The sequence below is a fragment of the Danio rerio genome, chromosome 7, assembly GCF_052040795.2.
Source record: "Danio rerio strain M-AB ecotype USA chromosome 7, GRCz13ab, whole genome shotgun sequence".
NCBI lineage: Eukaryota > Metazoa > Chordata > Actinopteri > Cypriniformes > Danionidae > Danio > Danio rerio.
The window spans coordinates 38745881-38766834 of NC_141027.1; the positions used below are offsets into that span (position 1 = coordinate 38745881).

The 20954-nt window shown below is 36.9% G+C and overlaps 3 protein-coding genes across 77 annotated transcripts in view; 2 read left to right on the forward strand and 1 right to left on the reverse strand.

Annotated features, from left to right (window-relative positions):
- The window catches only part of slc7a9 (solute carrier family 7 member 9), a 27384-nt gene extending 15725 nt beyond the window's left edge, over window positions 1-11659 (forward strand). For all 3 annotated transcript variants that reach the window (XM_087261554.1, XM_087261556.1, XM_087261555.1), the window contains 9 exons: window positions 2883-3008; window positions 3270-3369; window positions 5565-5609; window positions 6248-6371; window positions 6636-6739; window positions 6820-6916; window positions 7061-7210; window positions 9557-9731; window positions 9941-11659. In XM_087261554.1, the coding sequence (XP_087117680.1) occupies window positions 2883-3008; window positions 3270-3369; window positions 5565-5609; window positions 6248-6371; window positions 6636-6739; window positions 6820-6916; window positions 7061-7210; window positions 9557-9731; window positions 9941-10002 (983 nt within the window). In that variant the 3' untranslated portion in view covers window positions 10003-11659. The remainder of the gene's footprint in view (window positions 1-2882; window positions 3009-3269; window positions 3370-5564; window positions 5610-6247; window positions 6372-6635; window positions 6740-6819; window positions 6917-7060; window positions 7211-9556; window positions 9732-9940) is intronic.
- A 260-nt stretch (window positions 11660-11919) lies between these two features.
- On the forward strand, window positions 11920-20594 carry nudt19 (nudix (nucleoside diphosphate linked moiety X)-type motif 19). 24 transcript variants are annotated; one of them, XR_015494973.1, is made up of 5 exons: window positions 11920-12760; window positions 14307-14514; window positions 15015-15374; window positions 15481-16516; window positions 17204-20594. XR_015494973.1 is itself a non-coding variant. In XM_087260035.1 (4 exons), exons 1-3 carry the CDS (start codon window positions 12008-12010, stop codon window positions 15245-15247), a joined length of 1194 nt encoding a protein of 397 aa, XP_087116161.1. In that variant the 5' UTR covers window positions 11920-12007; the 3' UTR covers window positions 15248-15287; window positions 15442-18400. The 24 variants fall into 24 exon arrangements, 6 of the variants coding, with proteins under 6 accessions (XP_087116161.1, XP_087116160.1, XP_087116159.1 ...); XR_015494982.1 differs by having other exon boundaries at window positions 14307-14498; XR_015494977.1 differs by having other exon boundaries at window positions 15481-16531; window positions 17371-18400.
- Window positions 18643-20954, reverse strand: part of celf1 (cugbp, Elav-like family member 1) — a 35011-nt gene continuing 32699 nt past the window's right edge. For 48 of the 50 annotated variants that reach the window (XM_087259933.1, XM_087259929.1, XM_087259925.1 and 45 more), the window contains one exon: window positions 18737-20593. The gene's annotated coding sequence lies outside the window, so the exon portion shown is untranslated. Of the gene's footprint in view, window positions 20594-20954 lie in introns of all 50 variants that reach the window. The other 2 variants (NM_131613.2, NM_001328413.1) reach the window with 1 other exon arrangement.

The following is a 20954-nucleotide window of genomic DNA, read 5'->3' on the forward strand; positions in this document are numbered from 1 at the left end:
AATACAAACTTCATCCATAGAAAAATAAATAAATAAATAATCTGATTCTCATGTCGTTCCAAATCGGTAGTAAAAAATAATAAAAAACACAACAAAGATCATGATTTATACATTTATTTAGGAAAGCCTTTATACTGTTAATGGCACTTTTACTTGCCAGTTTTCCAGATAAATTCATTGAGTCTCTGCAAAAATGTATGTGCGTGTTGTTTAAGATATATATATTTTTTGATAACACATTTTTACTAGTTATTTAGCAAAATACTAATATTCAGTTGAAAGTGCAATTTAAAATCTTAACTATAGGTCGAACTAGGCAATTAAATTAGATTAATTATAGAAAAAGTAAACAAAGTTATAAAAATTATTGTGACAATTTCTTTGCACTGTGTGAATATTTTTTGCCTTTAAATGCATTTCGTCCATATCTTACACTTACCTTTTAATAAGCTCTGTGGCATTGGTTGACTCCTGATACTCAATGTTAAAAACATAAAAGGAACCAAAGAAAACACAGAGATAAAATAAATATAAAATAGCAACATAAAGCATCAGAGTAGATGGGGCAGTAATGGTTGAACAGTCATTTACCATTTATTATCACAGTAAATATCTGTAATGGTACATAGAGTAAATTACTGTAATTTATTCTTTGGACTACAGAATTTCATACAAATCCTGCTCCTTTTACAGTAAAATACTGTTTCCTTTCATTACAGCTAAACGCTGGCTATTTTACAGTTATTTACTGCATAATCTACAGTAAGGGTTAACAGTGTATGTAAAGAAAATCTCTGTTCAAATCAATTTGGTTTTATATATAATATAATGTAATATAATATAATGTGATATGATATGATATGATATGATATGATATATGATATAATATAATATAATATAATATAATATAATATAATATAATATAATATAATATAATATAATATAATATAATGTGGCGACGCAGTGGCGCAGTAGGTAGTGCTGTTGCCTCAAAACAAGAAGGTCGCTGGTTCGAGCTTCGGCTGGGTCAGTTGGCATTTCTGTGTGGAGTTTGCATGTTCTCCCCGTGTTCGCATAGGTTTCCTCCGAGTGCTCCAGTTTCCCCCACAGTCTAAAGACATGCTGTACAGGTGAATTGGGTAAGCTAAAATTATCCATAGTGTATGAGTGTGAATGAGAATGTATGAATGTTTCCCAGACAAGCTTGAAGGGCACCTGCTGCGTTAAACGTGCTAAATAAGTTGGCGGTTCATTCCACTGTGGCGACCCCAATTAATAAAGGGACCAAGCCGAAAAGAAAATGAATGAATGAATAATATAATGTAATATAATATTTAATTTTAAAGTAGTTTTACAGAAAGAAATTATTATTTAAGGATTATATATATTTTAATTAAAGGATTATTTCACATAATAATTAAATTTCTGTCAATAATTACTCATTCCCATGCAATCGTGCGAGACTTTCATTCAGTTTCCGAATTAAAATATTTGAGATGAACTCTAAAAACCTCTCTCAGCCTCTATAGACAGAAACAGTCCAAAGTTATTCAAAGTCTAGAAAAAGAAACAAAAATGGTCAAAACAGTAATCAGAAGAAGCTGAAGAACTCTTTTGTGCACCAAAAAAAAAAAAAAATTGTTCAAATATGTCTTTCACATCAGATTGTTGTGTTTGTTTACTACATTGCAATGCTGACAATAATGGCATTACATCATCCTCTATGTAGTAAACGTGCACTTTTACCTGATGCAGGACAGAAAAAAGGTCAGCAAAATTGTATTTCACAAAGTCACTAGGACTGCTTTGACAGACAAATCTCTTGGTTCAATTTCTGGGACCTTTTACTGTCTACAAAGAAAGCGGGAACTCTGAGATTTCATATACTCACAGTGGTAACTCACTGAAGCTAAGTAGGGCTGCGCCTGGTCAGTACCTGCAAGGGAGACCACATGGGAAAGCTAGGTTGATGCTGAAAGTGGTGTTAGTGACACCAGAAGGGGGCGCTCAACTTGCAGTCTGTGTGGGTCCTAACGCCCCAGTATATTGATGGGGACTCTGCTCAGTGAGCACCATCTTTCGGATGAGATGCTAAACCGAGGTCCTGACTCTCTGTGATTGTTAAAAATCCCAGGATGTCCTTTGAAAAAGAGTTGAGGTTTAACCCCTGGCCAAATTTGTCCACTGGCCTCTGTTCATTATGGCTTCTTAACCATCCCAGTATCATAATTCCTCTCCTCTCCATCAATCAGCTTGTATGTGGTGTGAGTCTGGAGCAATATGGCTGCCGTCGCGTCATCCAGGTGGATGCTGCAAACTGGTGGTGGATGAGGAGATTCCTCCAATATGTGTAAAGGGATTTGAGTGTCCTATATAAAAAACACTATATAAATGTAAGGTATTATTATTATTCATCTAAAATATTTTAATTTGTGTTTAGAAGATGAATGAAGATGAGTAATAAACAGAATAAAAAAAAATTGGGGTGAACTGATCTTATAAGAGTGACCCCGGATTAATAATGGGACTAAGCCGACAAGAAAATGAATGAATGAATGAATAATCTTATTAGAGTACTGTGGTTATCTGAGATTAGTACTGTGTGCCAAATTAATGTCTTCTGGTTATTAGTATTTTTAGAGTATTTTATAGACAGAAACAGAATTCAAATACAGAAAGATCAGAGTAGCTGATGATTTAAGCAATACCAACATTCATTTAACATGTCTGTAATAGAGTGGTGAGCTTCATTTAATGAAAGCTTGGCTAGAGGGAAGCATCTGAAATCTAGATTTAAATTTGAACAGTTTCCAAACAATCAAAAAAGAAGAGATTATTCTGACCTCATCTGCTGTCTCACATGCTCTCTGTTCTCTCATCAGTAATAATTACTCTTGTCAACTGTCTGAGCGTGAAGCTGGCCTACCGAGTGCAGAACTTTTTCACAGCAGCCAAACTCTTGATTATCATCATCATTGTGGTTTCAGGCATTGTCATGTTGGCTCAAGGTAATGTTTACTGTCTTATATCTTATAACTCTTTACTGAATCCAGACATGCGACTTTGAAAAGACCATCTTATAATTATTCAGTCAAACGAATCGCAAACAACTGCATTGTGATAACAGATAAAGAAATTAGTTTGATTACGCTGTGACTCATTGTATGGCAAGCAATTACTGCATATGTGTGTTGAGATAAAGGGACCTTATCTGCCTTATCTGTAAATGTTCAAAGACCAATAAAACATGTCCTTTAATGGTTTTTCAGGCAATACCCAGAATCTCAGAGACCCATTTGCAGGGGCAACAACATCATTTGGAGCAATTGGCCTTGCGTTTTACAACGGTCTTTGGGCTTATGATGGATGGTAAATGATTGATGGCGTCATATAATGTTGCACGTGTGGCATATGAGGATGATGTTAGGCAGCAGTGGAAATCTTTTATACACATTCTAGTGTGCTCTTTGCTCTAAATCATTTTAGGAAAAGGAACTAACCCCTTCCTGAATCTTTAAGTGCCTCTATTATGGATTATAAAAAGTCCTAATTTGGTTTTGGGGGTCCGGCTGATATGCATGCAAGCTCAAAAAACACTTTCATTGTCCTATAATATGCATTGTTATAACTATTGTGATTGGTCTTCTGGGCACAGCATATGTAGGTAGAGAAACTTCCATCACCACTTATCAAACAATGTTGAAGCACAAGCAGCCATGGTACTGAGTTTATGTGTGAGCCCAATGCGAGAACACATTAATAACTCAATGCAGCTACACCAGCATACTGATCGCTCACACTTTATTTTGATGAAGTTACATTGCATCTACATGCCAACTAATTCTCATTAAATTATCAATAGACTGTTAGGTTGAGGTCAAAGTTGGGATTAGGGTTAGTGTAAGTTGACATGTACTAAGTTTCTTATAGTCAGTTAAATGTCTGTTGAAGGAGAAAAAAATCAGCAGATATTAAGCAGACAGTTTACTAACAAACAAATGGGCCATCAAAATAAAGAGTAACACTTTATAATAACTACACACGATAAATCATTTATTAAGCATTAACTAATAGTGAATTCATTATTTGCTAAGCATTAATTTATAAGCGTTAGTATGCAGTTTATAACTGCAGCTACAAATTCTCTATTCTTGACTTATAAGCACCTATATAATGTGTTCAATAATTGTACTTTCATACTTAGTTAATGATTTATATTTCATCACTAAATTAAGTATTGCATTATTTACAAACCATTTGTATTTAAGAGTAGTTGAGGGTTTTTAGGATCATTCAGAATGAGTTAGTAAATGATTAATAAACTATTAAAATCAACATTTATATGTCTCATTATTCAGGCATGATATTCAATGCTTTATTAACTTAACTTCATCTAGTTTTGTGAGCTAATCTAAAGTGAGGACTGTTTATGCTTTATAAATCCCTTATAAATGACAAATAAAGGTTCAGTTAAATTCTAAACAGGAAAAATGACATTATTCATTCCTATTAATTTAAAGATACACAAACGAAACTGTACTTCAAATGAAAAATAATTTTTTGCCACATTATCTTAAATAAAATTACTGTAGAGTTTAAACATTGCATCTTATTAAATTATTACATTGCTGTTGTTATTTTATCCAGCTTTGTCATATTTTAACACTACTGTTATTTAGCAATGTTTAAACTTTACAGTAATTTTACTTTTTAGAAAAGATTGCAAAGTTTATAGTTCAATTGATTCTAAGCCTTTCTGAGTCATTTATAAGGGCTTTATAAAGCATAAATAGTCCTCATTTTTGATTAGGTCACAAAACTGCATGAAGCTGAGTTAATAAAGAATTTATGAACATATTAGTTAACTATTACTATATGCCTGAATAATAAGATATATAAATGTTGATTTTTAATAGTTTATTATTCATTAACTCATTTTGAATTATTCTAAAAACCCTCAACCACTCTTAAATACAAATGGTTTGTAAATAATGCAATGCTTAATTTAGTGATGAAATATAAATCATTAAGTATGAAAATACTATTATTGAACACATTATATAGGTGCTTATAAGTCAAGAATAGAGCATTTGTAGCTGCAGTTATTAACTGCTTACTAACGCTTATTAATGAAGAGGTAATGCTTAACAGATAATGATTTCACTATTTGCTAATGCTTAATAAATGCTTTATAGCATGTAGTTATTATAAAGTGTTACCAAATAAAGTGTTACCTACTGATCTATTCTTAACCATAACTCCTAATAAAAAACTACATACATTCACTATTAAATGACACAGCAGCAAAGTAATCACTATGAACATTGACCATGCAATGCACCAATAGATGTGTTGTCAGTATGTGTCAATACATCTATTGATATTTTGGGAAAATGCATAATATATAATGTTGCAAGTCGATTTATCTTTATTATTGAGTTGTCATTATTAAGCTGCCAATTAGCATTGCATTACATTTATACATTAATCTTATGACAATATCTGAGATGGGTTGACGAACACCAATTAATATTCAGTAGAAATTCTCTTTCCTTTTTCCACAGGAATCAGCTTAACTTTATTACAGAAGAACTGAAAAATCCATACAAGTAAGAGTAACAGGAACACATTAAAGGTTTAATCAGTTGCATAATTACCTATAGTGTTCAGCATATATGAGTACACCCCTCAGAAATCTCTCTTTTAAATTCAAATTTTAATAGGAAGCTCTACAATATTATATTTGTGCATATGCATTAGATTAGTCAGTACTGAGGCCAAATCTGGAGCTTATCTAACAAAATAACTTACATAATGATACAATAACTAGTACAGCCAAATTGATATGTTATAGAAACATATTAAATACAAATTTTTAAAAAAAGAGGAAAAATCTAGAAGCAACAAATATGAAAAATGTAGTTGAAATTTTGTAGGTTGTCATTTTTTTGCAATATTTATCTTGAATTTAATTGTATTATCTTTCAATTTCTAGATATGTTTGGTGACTAAATATTATTTTAATAAATATATCTGTTCAATAAATCTGTTTTGTTTAAATGCACCAGAATACATTGCCTATATTCACTGAGATATGGAGAAAAATATTCAGTTTCAAAATGAGGTGTACTCAATTATGCTGAGCTCTGTATGCATGTCAGTGTTTCCAACATTAAATCTAGTCTGTCATACAGTTTTTCAGTGTTAGCCATGAAGGCCTTGTTGAAAGTGTCTTGTTTTTAAACAGAAACCTCCCCCTGGCCATCATTATTGGGATTCCTCTGGTGACCGTGTGCTATATAATGGTCAACATTGCATATTTCAGTGTCATGACCTCAACTGAACTTCTACAGTCTTCAGCTGTTGCTGTGGTGAGAGTACTATAAAATCTGGAAATATCAGGCCATTGTTAATCGTCAATGTACAGATATACTAAACTAAACAATTTCAAAAAAGATGTATGTAAAAAAATACCTTACCATAAACATTCACAATTGGAAACGTTGTAAATTATTCATAAAGAAAGCATTAATAAAACTCCCCATGTCATCATTCATTAGAAGAAAATATCCTTTTAATGTAAATTGATTCTTGAGCTGTATTTTACTTAACACTCTGGGATTTTTTTCTTACAGACATTTGGTGACAGAGTGCTGTACCCACTATCATGGATCGTGCCGGTGTTTGTGGTCTGTTCCACTTTTGGTGCAGCTAATGGGAGCTGTTTCACCGCCGGCAGGTCAGGAACTTCAGCTTTATAGATTAAACAAAAATTGTCTTCTGAGCCTTATCTTACTCTCTGCCGTTGTTGTTTGTTAGGTTGACATATGTGGCGGGCCGTGAGGGTCACATGGTTAAGATCATGTCTTACATCAGTGTGAAACGTTACACACCTTCTCCAGCTCTAATGTTTAACGTAGGACCTCAATCAATTCTTTCAGTATATTTTGCATAGTAGAACAAATGTGATGGTAAATGTAAACACGTCTTCTTTTAAGCACAGTCAGTAACGATTTGTTCGTTTTGTGAGGCAGTATTTGTTCTTGTGTGTGATTTTCAGGGCATCGTGTCAATCATCTACATAATGCCAACAGACATAAACACCCTCATCAATTACTTCAGTTTTGCTACGTGGCTTTTCTACGGGCTCACGTGTCTGGCACTCATCGTTATGCGATTCACTAGAAAGGACCTCAAGAGACCGGTCAAGGTTAGAGCACGTTATTCATCATCTGTGACATCATCATTTTACAATATGTGCCACCTCAAACTACTTTAACAAATTATGAGCATCAAAAGCTTTTCGTAAGAAGACCCAACAATATTTCCAGCAGTGCAAAGGTTAGCCAGATGAGAAGCTGAGAAGCGTAATGAGAAGTGACGCGATTTTGTTTTTATGATTGTCGAGAATGTCATTTTTATTAATAATTCGAATTTATTAGTGTAAATAATTTAATTTTCTGTTTTTATTTTAGTTGAAGCCACTGTATTGTTGTGTCATTTTTTTTTTCTTTAAATCCCTTTATAGTTTATTCATTTGTAATTCATTTTAACACAATATACTTTTTTTCAGTTAATGTTTATTATGTTCCTGTAATAAAACTTTTTGTATAAGTTTAGTTCAGTCAAGATGTAGCTGATTTTTCAACTTCTAAAAGTTGAACCCGTGGTCATTGGTGTTTTATAAAACTCGAGTTAAAAATACAGTCAAAAACAAAATTAATTTCCATTGTGCTCCTGACTATAAACAACATTATTAGACCTGAAGTACAAGCATTCTGTAGCATAATGACATCACATGGCTGCAATGTTTTTTTGTTTTTTACCCTGAAACTGCAAGTAGATGTTGACTTGCATTTTAAAAATCACCAAGGTCCACAGTTTCAGCTAAAACTCTACTTAAAGGTTATTTTTTAATTGCCTGAGCGTGGCTAAATTAACAGCAAATGTGACAAATTTAACCTTTAACCAGCCCTGTTATAAATTAATTTCATTCTTACAGAAGAGGTGTGTTAAAGTGAAAGCTAGTTTTTTTGTCCACTACCGAAATATAACAAGAACATAGCATTCTGAATGATGATACATTATTCAGATATGAACTACATAATACACACGGTGAGCTCAGAAAGTACTCTTTGTTTTTCACTCTGTTATATTGAAGCCATTTGCTAAAGTCATTTCAGTTCATTTTTTCCTCTTTAAAATGTACACACAGTAGCACATCTTGACAGAAAAACCCAGAATTGTTGACATATTACATGGTTCTACGTATTCAGACCCTCTGCTCAGTATTTAGTAGAAGCACTCTTTTAATCTAATACAGCCATGAGTCTTTTTGGGAATGATGCAACAAGTTTTGCACACCTGGATTTGGGGATCATTTTAGATGCAATTCCTCTTAGTAGATCCTCTCCTGTTCTGTCAGGTTGGATGGTAAATGTTGGAGGACAGCCATTTTTAGGTCTCTCCAAAGATGCTCAAGTGAGTTAAAGTCAGAGCTCCGGCTGAGCTATTCAAGAACAATAACGGAGTCATTGTAAAGCCACTCCATTATTTTAAATGTGTGCTTAGAATCATAGTCTTGTTGGAAGGTAAACCTTCAGCCCAGTCTGAGATCCTGAGCACTCTGGAGAAGGTTTTCATCCAGGATATCCCTGCGCCTGGCAGCATTCAACTTTCCTTCAATTGCAACCAGTCGTCCTGTCCCTGCAGCTGAATAACACCCCACAGCATGATGCTGCCACCACCATGCTCCACTTTTGAGCAGTGCCAGGTTTCAATTGAAGCCAAAAAGTTCTATCTTGGTCTCATCAGACCAGAGAATCTTCATGCTGCAACTTCATGCTGACTTTCATGTGTTGGGCCACTCTGCCATAAAGCCCCGAATAGTGGAAGGCCACAGTGATCTTAGGGTTCTTCTTTAGCTCTCTCACCAAGGTTCTTCTTCCCTAATAGCTCAGATTGGCCAGGCGGCCAGCTCTAGGAAGGGTTCTGGTCATCCCAAACATCTTCCATTTAAGGATTATGGAGTCCACGGTGCTCTTGGGAACCTTATGTGCAGCAGACATTTTTTGGGACCTTGCCACAATTCTGTCTCTGACCTCTTCAGCCAGTTTCTTTGACCTCATGATTCTCATTTGTTCTGACATGCATTGTGAGCTGTTAGGTCTTATAGACAGGTGTGTGCCTTTCCTATCAAGTCCAGTCGGTATAATCAAACACAGCTGGACTTGTAGGTGCAGAACTATCTCAAGAATGATCAGAAGAAATGGACAGCACCTGAGTTAAATAGACAGCAAAGGGTCTGAATACTGAGGAGGACCATGTGATATTTCAGTTTTTCCTTTTTATTAAACCTGCAAACAGGTTAACAATTCTGTGTTTTTCTGTCAAATTGTGTTACTTTGTGCACATTAAAGAGGAAAAAATGAACTTAAATGATTTTAGCAAATGGCTGCAAAATAACAGAGTGTGAAAAATGTAAGGGGTCTGATTACTTTCTGTGCCTGCTGTATTTATATTATGTATGAAAATGAGGGTCTTTTGCTCTCGTCAGGTGCCGATAGTCATTCCTGCTTTAGTGGTGGTGGTGTCCTGTTACCTGGTTCTTGCTCCCATCATTGACAAGCCTGAGTGGGAGTATCTGTACTGCACAATGTTCATAGTCGGTGGTCTTCTGTTATATGTACCCTTCATCCACTATAAATTCAACTGGACCCGGCGCTTAATGAGTGAGTAGCTGGTCATTACACATTTGGATACAATCGAGTGAGCAAAATGTTTGTCTATCTTAACTTATCTTGCCTATAATAACTGCATGTTGTTTTTTGCGGAGTAAAAGTTTCCTTAATGTTATTTTAGTCAATGTTCAATAAACATTTAGTGAAGAAATGGCTTGATAATTAAATAGCTTCTGGTAAATAGCTGATCTTTTCTGCAGGGCCGTTCACCATGCATCTTCAGCTGCTGCTGCAGGTCGTCCCGCCGGAAAAGATCGAGTGACAGATGTCAAACCTGAGGTCAGACACTGATGTAATAGCCAGTAATGGACAAATGTGGATAAAGGATCTTTAAAGGGAACTGCATGCTGCATATGGACAGATTTTATTTTTTTATCATCCTTATTTTTTATAACTAACACCAGAACACCAGCTGGTTTTACATATGATGTATGTTCCCCGGTCACAGGGTTATCTTTTTACTTTGAAGAATACCGCCTAACACATCATGAATGTCTGTAAATTATGGCAAATTTAAGTTTATTTAACTTATAATTGTATTGTTATATGCAGGTTTGTTGTAAAGTAATGCAATGATTATATTTGTGGACAGGTATAAACTAGTAATGGTGAAATGAACTATCCAGAATAAAATGGTCTTCTTTGAATACTAAACAAATGTTTTCATTCATAGTTACTAAAGGACCAGCAGCACAGTCTTTAAAGTCACTCAACTCATAGAAAATAAAAGGACTTGCAGTAATGTGGGACTTTATTTTGCTCACTATTCTTAGATCCTAATAAAGTGCAACCAATGATGTTCTGAACATTTCATTTTACAGTTCATCCCAATTATTTTTTTTACAAACGATTGTAACCAATTCTATACACTTTTGTTAAAGCACTAAGTAAACATTATTTCTTATTTGAACATAGTTTTGTAAATAATTTTCTTGAATTCAGAGAAAAAACATGATTCAATCCTTAAAGTAAGCAAACAAAAACTTTCTTGCCCCGCCCACTCCCATGAAGCAGCACGAATAACAAACAACAAATAATTAGATGCATATTATGCATCTTCTCCTCACGTCTAGTTTTCTGTATATTGGGGGTCAAAATGTCCAGATGGACAAGAGTGACTTTTATGTGTAAGTTGAAATGAACACATCTGTTTACATTAGTATCAAAAACAAACAAGAAAAAAAAACTTTTCCAGTCATTTTTTTCTGTGATAACCAAAAACTGTGCTGGATTATTTTGTCTCTGATGCCCTCTTGTGGAGAAAAAACATCACATAAAGTTGCGCATGTACTCGTGTTATCGAGGATGATGCTAACACAACTAATACACTTAAATATGGAAACTCCAAATTAAAACTTTTGCATTCAAATATGTACCTAGACATGAAAATATCTCCTACTTCCATTTCCAATTAACTTCTAAATTTACTATATTTTTGTATGTATATCAAGTTAAAGTGTGACAAATGTAACAACATCTTGTGCTATTAATATTTTGCTTTTTAATCTAAGTTTTGGCCAAAGATTACTCAGAGAGAGAGAGAGGGGGGGGGGGGGGGATGAAGAATCGCATTTAAACAATTCTTTAAATGCAGTGACTATGGTAATTCACTGATGTAATGCTTTACAGGATTGTATTTTTGCTCCACATTAAAGCCATCCTGTACACAGTCCTGTACCCTTTGTCTTTGACTGATTTTCTTTTATTTTTTGCTGCGAATTAAAGTTTCTCATATTGTGAATCATCTTGTTGCTGCTGATTTGCTTAACTTTTGTGTAATCGCTATGAAGCAGGAAATACTGCTGTTAATAACCAAACCGTCACTCTTGCACTCTGTACTTAGAAATACACCTCATACCATAGAAAGCATATGGGTTAATATGGGTTTAGTCTGATTGAATAATAAATGATTTCTCTGATCTCTCTGATTTCAAGCCTGTTATTTACCACACAGATGTTTGTGGCTACTATAGTCAGGGATATTGGTGTTGGTATTTTTGCATTTGGTTGATGTCATAAATCACTATGTTTAATTAATTTTACTTGTAGTATAAATATTCTTCAGTGCGAGAAAAAAATATGTTGAGGTAAATGTAGTAATGAGACGTAATCATTCATCCCTTGCGGTAGATGACGCTCAATGATCAAACAATAAAAACACTACCATTTTATCAGTGCTGTCCTTCACGACATGTCAGGTTAGTTGTCGGACGTCGAAAGTTTCCGGATAGGTTCTCTCAGTGATGAACAGGTAAACAGGCGTCAGAATGAACACGGCGCTGAAACACTGGAGGGAAGCGGCGACGGTGATTCTGACGGCCGGGCTGAGGCGCGCTCCGCCTGCAGACACTCTTAAAGCAGGGCTGGAGAAAGTCACAGATGTAGCGCACAAATCTGCCTTTGACTATGAAGTGCTCCTGCTGAAACGCAGCAGGAACAGCGGGTTCATGCCCAATGCCTATGTGTTTCCTGGCGGTCTGGTAGACGCGTCGGACTTCTCCAGCGAGTGGCAGGAGCTCTTTAATCCCTTCACCAAAGCGCCCAACTACGGCGTCAAAGTGGTGAAGCAGTCGCCGGAGACCAGGCCGCCCATCTTCGCCACTGACAGATCCCAGCTGGGCTCTCCGATCCCGGGAGACGTGGCTTTCAGGATATGTGCCGTGAGAGAGACGTTTGAGGAGTCCGGTGTGCTTCTAGCTCTTCCCAAAGACGAGTACAGCGTGACCCGCACGCGCAGCCTGGATACGCAGCCGAGCCTGACCAGACTGAGCGGACAGTGGGGCACAGAGGTGCTGTCAAAGTGGAGATCTCGGGTTATTGGAGACCCTGCCAACTTCATTAAGATGTGCAGGGAGCTGCAGTGTCTGCCCAACATCTGGGCTCTGCACGAGTGGGGGAACTGGCTGACACCCATAGGCTTGTACGGCAAACAGAGGCGATACGACACGGCCTTCTACATCTGCTGTCTGCAGGAGACTCCACACACACTGCACGACGACAAGGAGATCGTTCACTTTAAGGTGTGTGTGTACAAATTACAGCGGTGACCTGTTAGATGTTTGCTGTGTCCAACATTACATTATTATCTGGTAGATACAGCTAGGCATGGGATGATAACCGTTTTCAATGTACACCGCGGTTTAGAAAAGTCAAGGTTTTAAAACCGCCAACATTTTCTGTAAGACCGTTCCAAAGGTAAATGTAGGATTTTTTATTTACATTTTTGTTTGGTTTTTAGGACAGCAGTATCTTTAGCAGAAAACAATATCCTAATATGTCGTTTTAAATAGTAAAGAAATCAGTGTTTTTTAAACAAATGAAGACGGCAGAAGTCAATGATTCATTTTCATTATTTAGCCTGACATGTTTACTGCTCCAAAATATTATAAATCTTTGATATATATATATATATATATATATATATATATATATATATATATATATAGACTTCATTGTTTTCAAAAAGGGAACGGTTTTTGTTTTTTTATCCAGACATTTAAAAATAATATATTTTAGAGCAGTAATCACAATACTGTGATATTTTCATTCAAGGTTATCATACCATCAGAATCTCATACCGGCCAATGCCTAGATACAGCACCATGGAACAGTCATAGATCATTTATCTAGCAAAATAACAGCAAATAGTTGCACACTATGATGAACCCTCGTTAATATTCATAATGATACAAGGTGCTTATTAATTAGTTATGCTGCTTCTAATTAGTGCTGTTCATCAAATGACTAAAGGCCAAGAAACAACTACTAATGAACTAAAACTTTCCCAGACCTTACCCCACCCCCATACTTACAATTAATGGGATAGATGATCACCCATGACAATTCTGTCATTATTTACTCATCTTTAGGGCCAGACAGAATTTTTTACTATTTCTGTGGAGAATTTTGTAAAAAAAAAAATGCAGAATGATTTCAGGAGTATCATAACTAAAACTTAATATATGAAATAAAGTAATGCCTTTTTAACTTTTCTTTAATGTTTCAATGCAAATCTGGTTAGATCCACTTATTCAATAAACAAAGAAAGTCTCTCATATCTATTAAAAGACACATTATATTACTTTACAAACTGTATTGTAAATAAATCAAATAAACACTTTATATTAGTCAGTAATATTCCTAATTAAAAAGTGAAAAAAGTGTTTTGCGTTCAACAGAAGAAAGAAATTCATGAACACTTATAGCCACATAAGTGTGAGTGAATGTTGAAGAATGGTGAACTATCTCTTTGGAATGTCAAGACTTCATTGTTGATATCAGAGCACACCAATGATGATGCGCAACCCATTTATTTTATAGAACATAATTAACTAAACTCAGAAGTGTTGGAGAAATACACCTGAACAATTACCTGCTAAAGAACCACCTAATATTCAGGTGTAACTGGATGTTTTTAGTTTGGTTCATTATATAGAGGATGGGGTTTATGACCTGTACTGCAGCCAGGTGACCATTGAAATGTTTGGCTTCTCTTTTCAGGAAGTGTGATGGTGTGCACTGTGGCAAGTGAACTGTGCAAATAACGCTACTGCTTTGTTCTGTCAGTGGTCCACGCCATTAGACGTGCTGCGCAGCTACAAATCGAGGGACATCTGGATCGCTCCCCCGCAGTACTATGACATTGGGCGAATGTGCCGCTTTCCAGCTCTCAGAGATCTCCATCACTTTGCCTGGCAGAGGTCTTCAGAGGGCTGTGAGCAGTGGCTTCCTGTTCACATGCTGACCTCTGATGGCTTTGTAAGTCTTTTACCAGGTAATTATGTTAAACAGTACATCACTGGAAACAATAGCTTATGTAATCTTTCCTGGGTGCTCGCTGATAGTACAGTGTGGATGGCACCATTCCTCTCCATCCTTACATTTCTGGTCTTAAAGGCTTTTTTTAATATGCTGCAAGTTTGATTAGGAAGAAATTGAGTGACATGGAGCAGGAATCTCTGACTTTGGACCAATCCAAAGGGGCACATTTCCAGTTTACAGATGTTTTGTGGACCTACATTATTATTTTAGCTCTCTGAAGGCAAGGTGTTTTGGCTGCTGTGTGCACAGGAATGGTACAAGCTGATTTTAACACACCAATCAATAAACAAATGACATAAATGGGTAAATCAGTATTAAGTCATGAAAGTGCACACTCAACTGAAGACTGCAGGGGGTTTGGGTGTCTTTTTACATGACAAATGCATACAATGTCTGTCTGACAGACCGATGAAGCCTTAAAGACTCTAATAATCTCTCTGGTCTGATGTTTAGGGGACACTATGTACCAAGAGAACGTGGACTCATCTGGAAATGGTGGCGGTGTTCTGAAGACTGAGAAAAGCCTAGAAGAGCTCCGGTGGGACAGTGCAAACCTGCACCGTATTGTTGGTCACGATCCATATTCAGTGTCTGTCCAAATTAACATCACGTCCAGTTATAATCACCTGTGTCCTGTCAGTGGTGCAGATATTGATGACCTCTCTAAAAACAACAGTAAACTCTGACAGATAGCAGTGTTGACATGACAGATGGTCTAGATCCAGGGTGTCCAACCCTGTTCCTGGAGAGCCACCTTCCTGCAAATTTTAGTTGCAACCCATATCAAACACACCTGCCTGTAATTATCACATGGTGTTCACTTCTTAACTAATTGGTTCAGGTGTGTTTGATATGGGTAGCAACTGAAATCTGCAGGTAGGTGGCTCTCCAGGAACAGGGTTGGCCACCCCTGGTCTAGATCCAGGGTGTCCAAACTCAGTCCAGGAGAGCTGATGTCCTAAATAGTTTAGCAAAAACACCTGGGCCAGCTAATCTAGTTCTTAAGCCAAGGTCACACTGGACTTTTCTCCCCATGGACTTACATTCATACGTGTGCAAACGCATCAGACCGAAAACGCAAGTTCCTGTGACAAGTTTCGCAGTTTGCTGCATTGCAAACAAAGTTCAAGCTTGGTGAACTCTGACCTACAGAATCACATTGTGTGGCTGCTTAAGACTAATCAAGGATCAAAACCTGACCTTTCTGGAGAGATATTTAAACTATGGACCAATCGCTCGCTTTTTTAAATGTTTAGTCATCTTGGTTAATCCTGCCCCTATTCACAGCACCATACTACAGAATTTAGCAAGCTCAAACTCTAGTGTGACCACAGCATTACTCCAATTTCTAGAAACATTTGTGCAGGTGTGTGGAGACTAGTTGGAGCTACAGTAAACTCAGCAGGACACCTGACCTCTAGGACTGTTTGGGCATCCCTGGTCTGGATAGAATTTAAAAAAGTAATCAGGTCATTTCCACTAGAATGACCCTAAACCTATGCAATATAGTTTGATACGGGCTATCTTTGAGTATGAAATTGTACTTGGTACTCGTTTTGTAGTATGAATGTAATTTAGATACTGTCAATTCACCATGTTGTCATCTTGGTGGTGCTTTCATTCAGACTCCTCTTTCATCACACAGTTACCAACTCTATAGAAGGGAAGGTTGTATCTTTACTTTTGTCATGTAACAAACTGAAATATCATGCTCCATTCAGAAAAGTTCATTCCTGTGCCCTATTATTCCTTTGGAGGACCTCTTTGAAGGGATTTGGGCATAGGGATGAGCTCTTCTGAACTGAACGCTGTGTGTGACACTAAACAACTACCTTGCTCAAAGCATCCTGGCCTGAAGTGTCCATCAGTTGTTTCCTTGGAAATTATTTCATTTCTTTAAAGTGGCCAGTTTTAGCACTTCAGTTTGGAGCAAACACTTCAACATGGACAACATAGTTTTTAGTTTTAGGGCCCACTCACACTATGCTATCCGTACCGTGCCCAGGCCCATTTCCCGGATCATTTGAGAATTATGAGTGCGCTGAATCTGGCTCTAGCACGGTTCACTCGGCCAGCCCTGGACCGGTTGGAAGAGGTGGGCCTGAGCACAGTTCACTTGGCCTTTGGCGCGGTACGCTTGTGTGTGAGTGCAAAATGCGCCAAAGCCTGAAACTAAAAGCGAGACGTGACTTTAGGGGTTGTTTCATATGGATTTATTAATCAATCTTACTGTTCAGTGAACGCAAACTGCCGTAGTTTATTAAAGATGAGAACTCTTCACTGCACGACAGCTGCACGCCTTCAGCAGACCTCCTCATTCCTGCAGCGCAAGAGCTTTATGATTGTTTATGAGCGCCAAAAGTGGCGGATCTGTTCGGCGAAATATCTGACTGCGTATCACCGCATCCAAGGAATGTTTGGCGAGATATTTGACTGCATATCACTGCGTAACAAACCACTGAAATGATATAACTAGAAAAATCTCCACTGTGCGGCTGAGTGAGAGACCGCTTCTCACTGAACAGCGCAGCAGCGATGACGCAAGTGTGCCGAGGCCCATTTGTGGTGTGAATGCGGGCCGTCGGGGGAGACGGGAGGGGGGACAAGCGTGCTTTGGCCCGGTTCGAGGCAACAGTACCTAGTGCGAGTACGTTCTTAAGTTCCCTTTAGAGCAGGAGTGTCAAACTCAGTTCCTGGAGAACCACAGCCCTGCACATTTTAGCTTCAACACACCTGTAGGTTTTAAACAAGTCTGAAGGACTTAATTTGATCAGGTGTGTTTAGTTAGGGTTAAAGCTAAACTGTGCAGAGCTGTGCTCTCCAGGAACTGAGTTTGACACCTGTGCTTTAGAAGATGATATGCCCTGTTAGGAACACACTGAAGTAACTTACTTGACTTGGACTTGTTGTCACAGCTATCAAAGGATATTTTCTTTATATAATCTTCATTATATACTTATCTTCAAGCTCTTTCCCCCCTCCTGAACCTAAAAGTTATTCTAAAGAAAGCTGGAAACTGATAACCATTGATGTCCAGAGTAGTAATACTAAGTGTCTAAGCAGTCCAGTGTTCTTTAGAATATATAGTGCTTAACAGAAGAACCACACAGGTCTAACCTGTGAAGGGTGAATAAAAGATGACAGAACTTTCCTTATTGCTTGAACCATGTCTTTAATTGGCCAATCTCCATCTGATTGATGTTGAAGTGGTTAAACATGTAATGTTAAAGTCCCTTCATTAACAACTAGGGTCCATTATATTTGTGGTTTGTGCACAAAATGGAGGTGTAAACATTCATACCATGCAAACGTTGTGATTGACTTTTTTTTTTAATAAAAGTCAAAAGAAGCATGTGTAGCTGTAAGTAAATTCTTATCAGATTGAACTTAAATGAAGCACTTTAAATCATCATATGAGCCATGATCATTACTGGAGAAGTTCACTCGGGTGTACATTCACTTTTAATAAAGGTTTCTACTTAAACTTTAGAAATCAGACCTCTGGGGTGTAAAACCTTTTGTCTGCTGTAAACTACGTGTTTGCAAAAACCTGCGTTTAGTTGATCCCAAGCACGATCACAGTTGGAAACAATGTCTTCCTTCAGTATGACGGGGTTTGCACTGGTTCCTCATGGACTGTTAAAGTGTGTGATGCATGTTTGATGAAAATCCTGTTCAAGAGAATGACTTTGAATCTGTTTCAGTTTTCCCAGATTTGAGCGACAGTTTCTGAGGATTTGACTGTTGTTGAGTTTAATTATTCAGGTACTTGTCTTTATTGATGATTTACTTTTGATCTACAAATGCAATTATGTTCATGTATTAAAGTGTAAAACTTTCACATTTGTTCTTCAATAATGTAACATTGCAGTTAGGAACTGACAGCTTTTGAGTTTGCAGACCACAGGACTTCATGAGTAAACATTAACCCTAACTATTAGGCACAAATATTACACGTATCTGATAAACATTTAACTAAGCATGTCAATGATCTAGACTTTGACTATTACAATTTATAAGACTGCCTAACGCTACAACCCAGCCTTAACATTAGGTTTCATGATGGAATGGAAAGAGACTCAAACTTACATTATTTAATGATTACATTAACACAACAAAGGCTTGATTTCTGGCATTTTTAAATTGAGGAAAGAAATGAATTCAGACACGGCATGTGTGAATCTTTTCAAACAGTTTAATCATACATAAACTAAAGAGAAACTACCAGATGACTGCTTCATGGGTGCCCACTTTGCTATATTTCTGAAAAGACAGTAGTGCGAAATCCTTAACCAACCTTATACAACACACTGATTTCAGACATCTAAGAAATTCTGCACTCTCTACACTTGCAATGAAAACCACACAACTTAAATGACAAAACAACTTAAAAACATCTTAAATCAGTTAAAGGCTGCTTTGTGGAGTAGACTTTTTTTCCTTTGTGTTTTAGTTGTACAGGTTGATGTTTGGTCATGGCGTTACGGTCTACATGCTTCTACTTAATGGGATTTACACTGTGAAACAACTTATGAAGTAGAAAAAGGCAAACTCTGTACAAATCTTAAATGTTAAATACAATCACTCTGTACCAGTAATGACAAACATCCCACAGGAAATTGTTTGAACTCAGAGAGTACATTTGAACTCACAAAACAGCAGCTTAAAATCTAAATAGAAAACAACCACCTCAACCCCCGATTGGATTAGTCTGTCAGAATACATCTTTTAAAAACAAGAAAACTCCCAAATGTAGCTCTTCGTTCATGTTGGACATTAGAGGGTCGCCCCTCAAATTAAAAGTTAAGGTGAGCTCTATCATTCAGTCCACAACTTGTACAGAGAAAAAGAAACAGGGAGGGGGAAAACAAAAGCTTGCAAGCCGAGTGTAAAACAGACCAACGGTGTGGTTATAACAAAGCATCATTAACTGAACAACATCTTAAGAGCATATGTTTTGCTGTAGTAGGCACAATTTATATCTAAGGACTCACAAGAATACATCGTTAAAACTCATAGCCTAAGCACATTGTAATGTTCTTAAATCTTAATCCATCGAAATGAGACCATAATAGCAGAAGCCGTGAAACGTATTGCAAATGTAACCAACAGCGACATGCAAAACTTTTGGCACCACTTTATTCATCTTGACTTTGAAACAGAACTAGATCACATTTTGCTGAGGATTTCAGTGCACTTACAAAAACAAAAAGAACATGCATGCTTAATATTTACCTGTGACAAGAAATTCAACTCTGCTCATTCTATGCATTAATTCAGACTAATCCTGATTTTCACACAATAAGGAAAATGAAAAACATGTGCCCGTGTTGGCTCGACACACACACACAAAGAAAAAAAAAAAGGCAATTCAAGTGTCTATTGTAATGTCACTCTGTTAATAGAAACTCCCAAAAATTACATCATGCCAACTATCCTAACACAAAATTACAAAGTTTATCCTCGACTTCAGCAAAATGTGACGAACACATCCTCTAAAAGGTTTAGAACTAACAGTGAGAGAAAGAGGGAAACACACCCACGCTGGAACACACACACACAAGTGATTCTACAAACTGAATGGCTGCTTTGAGAAGAGACAAAAAAACAACTCAAAAAAGGAGTACAATTAGAAGCGCTAGGAAGACTGCTTGAAAACAATAAAACTCCCATAAAGAGAAGAAAAACATAAGAATCGGAAAAATTAAAAGCTTCGGCAGAAACCTAGTGGTTATGTTTGAACGTTCTAGAAAAATAGACTCTTTGCTCTATCGGAAACAATTTTCAAGAAACTTTTTACACTTCCAGCAGTCTTTCTAACGCCCCCTATTGGCAGCACAAATGACAGAAATGAACATCACACAAAGGAACAAACAAAAAAAGTAATCAACAAGCGTCAAAAGTTAACAAAATAAAGGTCAAGTGTGAAATTTCAAGCGTCAGAGAAGCGAAGAGGACAACGGACTGGACGATGAACTTTTGACGTCACATCGACATGCTAGGCAAACGATGACAAACGGGCACGAAGATATCTAGAACAAAAACAAAAATAAAACGAATAACAAACCTAGGTTAAAGCATAACGGAAAAAAGGAGAAGGGATGAAAACAAATAACACAAATTCATGAATGATTATTTTTTCTGCATGGGGAGTAGGGTGGGGGGGTTCAAAGGTGCACACATCATCTAAACACAAAACACTGAATGCGACAAAGGAAATGAGGAGGAAATGTGGGAAGAAAGAGGTAAGCACCATGCCAATAGTGAACAAAGGGAATAACATTAAACGACGACAACAAGAACAACAACACCGAGAGAGACGACACAACCTGCCTATGACTGCTATCACATCTCAACACTGTCCTGGACAGTTCCACTTCTCACAAACACATT